This window comes from Oncorhynchus tshawytscha, unplaced genomic scaffold, assembly GCF_018296145.1.
Source record: "Oncorhynchus tshawytscha isolate Ot180627B unplaced genomic scaffold, Otsh_v2.0 Un_contig_12116_pilon_pilon, whole genome shotgun sequence".
Lineage (NCBI taxonomy): Eukaryota > Metazoa > Chordata > Actinopteri > Salmoniformes > Salmonidae > Oncorhynchus > Oncorhynchus tshawytscha.
Window position 1 is genome coordinate 125,001 of NW_024609383.1, and position 7,500 is coordinate 132,500.

Genomic DNA, 7,500 nt, shown 5'->3' on the forward strand with positions numbered 1-7,500 from the left:
TACTGTTAAACATAGTGCTTCTCTAACACCTAGACCACTGATCTATAGGAGAGATACCATACTGTTAAACATAGTGCTTCTCTAACACCTGGACCACGTTCTGCATGGGATCTATAGGAGAGATACCATACTGTTAAACATAGTGCTTCTCTAACACCTGGACCACTGATCTATAGGAGAGATACCATACTGTTAAACATAGTGCTTCTCTAAACACCTGGACCACATTCTGATCTATAGGAGAGATACCATACTGTTAAACATAGTGCTTCTCTAACACCTGGACCACTGATCTATAGGAAAGATACCATACTGTTAAACATAGTGCTTCTCTAACACCTAGACCACGTTCTGATCTATAGGAGAGATACCATACTGTTAAACATAGTGCTTCTCTAACACCTGGACCACATTCTGATCTATAGGAGAGATACCATACTGTTAAACATACTGCTTCTCTAACACCTGGACCACATTCTGATCTATAGGAGAGATACCATACTGTTAAACATAGTGCTTCTCTAACACCTGGACCACGTTCTGATCTATAGGAGAGATACCATACTGTTAAACATAGTGCTTCTCTAACACCTGGACCACTGATCTATAGGAGAGATACCATACTGTTAAACATAGTGCTTCTCTAACACCTGGACCACGTTCTGATCTATAGGAGAGATACCATACTGTTAAACATAGTGCTTCTCTAACACCTAGACCACTGATCTATAGGAGAGATACCATACTGTTAAACATACTGCTTCTCTAACACCTGGACCACATTCTGATATATAGGAGAGATACCATACTGTTAAACATAGTGCTTCTCTAACACCTGGACCACTGATCTATAGGAGAGATACCATACTGTTAAACATAGTGCTTCTCTAACACCTGGACCACGTTCTGATCTATAGGAGAGATACCATACTGTTAAACATAGTGCTTCTCTAACACCTGGACCACTGATCTATAGGAGAGATACCATACTGTTAAACATAGTGCTTCTCTAACACCTAGACCACGTTCTGATCTATAGGAGAGATACCATACTGTTAAACATAGTGCTTCTCTAACACCTAGACCACTGATCTATAGGAGAGATACCATACTGTTAAACATAGTGCTTCTCTAACACCTAGACCACTGATCTATAGGAGAGATACCATACTGTTAAACATAGTGCTTCTCTAACACCTGGACCACTGATCTATAGGAGAGATACCATACTGTTAAACAGAGTGCTTCTCTAACACCTGGACCACTGATCTATAGGAGAGATACCATACTGTTAAACATAGTGCTTCTCTAACACCTGGACCACATTCTGATCTATAGGAGAGATACCATACTGTTAAACATACTGCTTCTCTAACACCTGGACCACTGATCTATAGGAGAGATACCATACTGTTAAACATAGTGCTTCTCTAACACCTGGACCACTGATCTATAGGAGAGATACCATACTGTTAAACATAGTGCTTCTCTAACACCTGGACCACTGATCTATAGGAGAGATACCATACTGTTAAACATAGTGCTTCTCTAACACCTAGACCACGTTCTGATCTATAGGAGAGATACCATACTGTTAAACATAGTGCTTCTCTAACACCTGGACCACGTTCTGATCTATAGGAGAGATACCATACTGTTAAACATAGTGCTTCTCTAACACCTAGACCACGTTCTGATCTATAGGAGAGATACCATACTGTTAAACATAGTGCTTCTCTAACACCTGGACCACGTTCTGATCTATAGGAGAGATACCATACTGTTAAACATAGTGCTTCTCTAACACCTGGACCACTGATCTATAGGAGAGATACCATACTGTTAAACATAGTGCTTCTCTAACACCTGGACCACGTTCTGATCTATAGGAGAGATACCATACTGTTAAACATACTGCTTCTCTAACACCTGGACCACATTCTGATCTATAGGAGAGATACCATACTGTTAAACATAGTGCTTCTCTAACACCTGGACCACTGATCTATAGGAGAGATACTGTTAAACATACTGCTTCTCTAACACCTAGACCACTGATCTATAGGAGAGATACTGTTAAACATACTGCTTCTCTAACACCTAGACCACTGATCTATAGCAGAGATACCATACTGTTAAACAGAGTGCTTCTCTAACACCTGGACCACTGATCTATAGGAGAGATACCATACTGTTAAACATAGTGCTTCTCTAACACCTAGACCACTGATCTATAGGAGAGATACCATACTGTTAAACATAGTGCTTCTCTAACACCTGGACCACTGATCTATAGGAGAGATACCATACTGTTAAACATAGTGCTTCTCTAACACCTGGACCACGTTCTGATCTATAGGAGAGATACCATACTGTTAAACATAGTGCTTCTCTAACACCTGGACCACGTTCTGATCTATAGGAGAGATACCATACTGTTAAACATAGTGCTTCTCTAACACCTGGACCACATTCTGATCTATAGGAGAGATACCATACTGTTAAACATAGTGCTTCTCTAACACCTGGACCACGTTCTGATCTATAGGAGAGATACCATACTGTTAAACATAGTGCTTCTCTAACACCTAGACCACATAGTGTTCTGATCTATAGGAGAGATACCATACTGTTAAACATAGTGCTTCTCTAACACCTGGACCACATTCTGATATATAGGAGAGATACCATACTGTTAAACATAGTGCTTCTCTAACACCTGGACCACTGATCTATAGGAGAGATACCATACTGTTAAACATAGTGCTTCTCTAACACCTGGACCACTGATCTATAGGAGAGATACCATACTGTTAAACATAGTGCTTCTCTAACACCTGGACCACGTTCTGATCTATAGGAGAGATACCATACTGTTAAACATAGTGCTTCTCTAACACCTAGACCATGTTCTGATCTATAGGAGAGATACCATACTGCTAAACATAGTGCCTCTGTAACACCTAGACCACGTTCTGATCTATAGGAGAGATACCATACTGTTAAACATAGTGCCTCTGTAACACCTAGACCACGTTCTGATCTATAGGAGAGATACCATACTGCTAAACATAGTGCCTCTGTAACACCTAGACCACGTTCTGTACCAGAAGGTCTGTATCAGGTCTGTACCAGATGGTCTGTATCAGGTCTGTATCAGATGGTCTGTATCAGATGGTCTATACCAGATGGTCTGTATCAGATGGTCTGTATCAGGTCTGTACCAGATGGTCTATATCAGATGGTCTGTATCAGATGGTCTGTATCAGGTCTGTATCAGATGGTCTGTATCAGGTCTGTATCAGATGGTCTATATCAGATGGTCTGTATCAGATTGTCTGTATCAGGTATGTATCAGGTCTGTATCAGATGGTCTGTATCAGATGGTCTGTACCAGATGGTCTGTATCAGATGGTATGTATCAGATGGTCTGTATCAGATGGTCTGTACCAGATGGTCTGTACCAGATGGTCTGTATCAGATGGTCTGAATCAGGTCTGTACCAGATGGTCTGTATCAGATCGTCTGTATCAGATGGTCTGTATCAGATGGTCTGTATCAGATGGTCTGTACCAGATGGTCTGTATCAGATGGTCTGTACCAGATGGTCTGTATCAGATGGTTTGTATCAGATGGTCTGTATCAGATGGTCTGTATCAGGTCTGTACCAGATGGTCTGTATCAGATGGTCTGTATCAGGTCTGTATCAGATGGTCTGTATCAGATGGTCTGTATCAGATGGTCTGTATCAGGTATGTATCAGATGGTCTGTATCAGGTCTGTATCAGATGGTCTGTATCGGGTCTGTATCAGATGGTCTGTATCAGATGGTCTGAATCAGGTCTGTATCAGATGGTCTGTATCAGATGGTCTGTATTAGATGGTCTGTACCAGATGGTCTATATCAGATGGTCTATATCAGATCGTCTGTATCAGGTATGTATCAGATGGTCTGTATCAGATGGTCTGTACAAGATGGTCTGTATCAGATGGTCTGTATCAGGTCTTTATCGGATGGTCTGTACCAGATGGTCTGTCTCAGATGGTCTGTATCAGATGGTCTGTACCAGGTCTGTATCAGATGGTCTGTATCAGGTCTGTATCAGATGGTCTGTATCGGGTCTGTATCAGATGGTCTGAACCAGATGGTCTGCATCAGATGGTCTGTACCAGATGGTCTGTATCAGATGGTTTGTATTAGATGGTCTGTATCAGATGGTCTGTATCAGGTCTGTACCAGATGGTCAGTATCAGATGGTCTGTATCAGATGGTCTGAATCAGGTCTGTATCAGATGGTCTGTATCAGATGGTCTGTATCAGATGGTATGTATCAAATGGTCTGTATCAGATGGTCTGTATCAGATGGTCTGTACCAGATGGTCTATATCAGATGGTCTGTATCAGATTGTCTGTATCAGGTATGTATCAGATGGTCTGTATCAGGTTTGTATCAGATGGTCTGTACAAGATGGTCTGTATCAGATGGTCTGTACCAGATGGTCTGTATCAGATGGTCTGTATCAGGTCTTTATCGGATGGTCTGTACCAGATGGTTTGTCTCAGATGGTCTGTATCAGATGGTCTGTACCAGATGGTCTGTATCAGATGGTCTGTACCAGATGGTCTGTATCAGATGGTCTGTACCAGATGGTCTGTATCAGATGGTCTGTACCAGATGGTCTGTATCAGATGGTCTGTACCAGATGGTCTGTATCATATGGTCTGTATCATATGGTCTGTATCAGATGGTCTGTACCAGATGGTCTGTATCAGATGGTCTGTACCAGGTCTGTACCAGGTCTGTATCAGGTGGTCTGTATCAGATGGTCTGTATCAGGTCTGCATCAGATGGTCTGTATCAGATGGTCTGAATCAGGTCTGTACCAGATGGTCTGTATTAGATGGTCTGTACCAGATGGTCTGTATCAGATGGTCTGTATAGATGGTCTGTATCAGATGGTCTGTATCAGATGGTCTGAATCAGGTCTGTACCAGATGGTCTGTATCAGATCGTCTGTATCAGATGGTCTGTATTAGATGGTCTGTATTAGATGGTCTGTACCAGGTCTGTATCAGATGGTCTGTATCAGATGGTCTGTATCAGGTGGTCTGTATCAGGTGGTCTGTATTAGATGGTCTGTATCAGATGGTCTGTATCAGATGGTCTGTATCAGATGGTCTGTATTAGATGGTCTGTATCAGATGGTCTGTATCAGGTGGTCTGTATCAGGTGGTCTGTATTAGATGGTCTGTATCAGATGGTCTGTATCAGATGGTCTGTATCAGATGGTCTGTATTAGATGGTCTGTATCAGATGGTCTGTATCAGATGGTCTGTACCAGATGTGTACTAGGTGTGTGTGTAGTATAGTGGTGTGTGTAGTGTAGTGGTGAGTTTAGTGTAGTGGTGAGTTTAGTGTAGTGGTGGGTGTGTGTAGTGGTGTGTGTAGTGTAGTGTGTGTGTAGTGTAGTGTGTGTTGTGTAGTGTGTGTTGTGTAGTGGTGTGTTTAGTATAGTGGTGCGTGTACTGGTGTGTGTGTAGTGTAGTTGTGTGTGTAGATGGTGGGTGGGAGTGTGTAGTAGTGTGTAGGGTAGTGTGTGTGTAGTGTAGTGTAGTGTGTGTGTAGTGTAGTGTGTGTGTTGTGTAATGGTGTGTTTAGTATAGTGGTGCGTGTACTGGTGTGTGTGTAGTGTAGTTGTGTGTGTAGATGGTGGGTGGGCGTGTGTAGTGTGTGTGTAGGGTAGTGGTGTGTGTAGTGTAGTGTAGTGGTGTGTGTAGTGTAGTGTGTGTGTTGTGTAATGGTGTGTTTAGTATAGTGGTGCGTGTACTGGTGTGTGTGTAGTGTAGTGGTGTGTGTGTGTGTGTGTAGTGGTGTGTGTGTAGTGTAGCGGTGTGTGTGTGTGTAGTGTAGTGTGTGTGTAGTGTAATGTGTGTGTTGTGTAGTGGTGTGTTTAGTATAGTGGTGGGTGTACTGGTGTGTGTGTAGTGTACTGGTGTGTGTGTGTAGTGTGTAATAGGTGGGATGGCAGCCTCTCCCACACAGCAGATGCAAGGCTGCAGGTCATCCCACCTCATGTGAACAGGACAGGGGCATGACACACACACACACACACACACACACACACACACACACACACACACACACACACGACAGCTTGTGTGTGACATAATGGTTGCATCACAGGGAAAGAGAGGAGCGAGGAGAGGACAGATGTGTCTCAGTTCCCCTTGAGGGGGACTGGTGTCCTCCATCGCAGGTCAAGTGGCTCTAAATGAAACCTCTGTTGTCGGGGTTGAGGAGGAGAGGCCACGGAGCTCTTTCAGGGACTGAGGCAGTTTATACCTGCAGTGGGAACGCAGCACTGTATATCGTTCAATATAGTGTGGCAAAATTACAGGTACTTCCCCAAAAATCCTGCGTTTTCTAGAAATCCCGGTTGGAAGGTTACCGGAATCAGGAGGGAATAAGCAGGACATCTGTGAATCTTACAAATGGGATTTCTGAAAAACCCAGTTTAGCAAAATGATTGTAATTTGTTCCAGAAGTCATCATACATACCGTTGTTTCCAAGGGTCTTCATCATGACCTCCGTCTGGGCGAACTCATAGCTGTAGTCCTGTTCTGAGGAGGCCTCGCTTGCTGTCTCTACGTCTACCTCTACATAGCTCTCCCTGGGGACGCCCGTTCCCTCTCCAGCTCCTTTAGACGCTCACGTCAGGATGCTTCCTCCCAGGCAGGTTTATCCTACAGCACACAGGAGGTACACTCAGTTCCTGCTTCTACAGCACACAGGATGTACCCTCAGTTCCTGTTTCTACAGCACACAGGATGTACACTCAGTTTCCTGCTTCTACAACACACAGGATGTACAGTCAGTTCCTGCTTCTACAGCACACAGGATGTACAGTCAGTTCCTGCTTCTACAGCACACAGGATGTACCCTCAGTTCCTGTTTCTACAGCACACAGGATGTACCTCCTGCTTCTACAGCACACAGGATGTCAGTTCCTGTTCCTGTTCCTTTCTCAGTTCCTGTTTCTACAGCACACAGGATGTACACTCAGTTCCTGCTTCTACAGCACACAGGATGTACACTCAGTTCCTGCTTCTACAACACCTGGCAGCTAACGGATATAACAATTCCAGCAACATTCCCCAAATTCTCAGCTTTTCCAGAAATCCTGATTGGAGGGTTCTGGATTTCCTGTTTTGGGGGAATATTTACAACCAGGATTTCTGGAAAATCTCTAGTTAACTTTGTCCAGTAGATGTTCATGTTCTGTAGAGAAACTCCTCACCTGAAGAAGTGGTTGTTGCCCCACAATATGCGGTCTCCATGCCACAGGTGGACCAAGGACACAGTCATGGTTCCATTCACACAGGTTCTGTTGGAGCAGAGCAATACAGTCTGATGTCATATTGAGGTGTGTTGTGGGACAGTAGACATCCCATCCTGCTGTACCTCCTCTTCCACACAGAGAGTAATACAGCACATCAA

General features: G+C 43.5%; 1 protein-coding gene across 1 annotated transcript in view; it reads right to left on the reverse strand.

Moving 5' to 3' along the window:
• Positions 1 to 7,500, reverse strand: part of LOC112242566 (kinesin-like protein KIF13A) — a gene marked incomplete at its 5' end in the record, with an annotated part of 72,451 nt that overhangs the window by 43,231 nt on the left and 21,720 nt on the right. Inside the window, 3 exon segments of the mRNA XM_042315077.1 lie at positions 6,561 to 6,711; positions 6,713 to 6,746; positions 7,301 to 7,387. Of these exon segments, the coding sequence (XP_042171011.1) occupies positions 6,561 to 6,711; positions 6,713 to 6,746; positions 7,301 to 7,387 (272 nt within the window).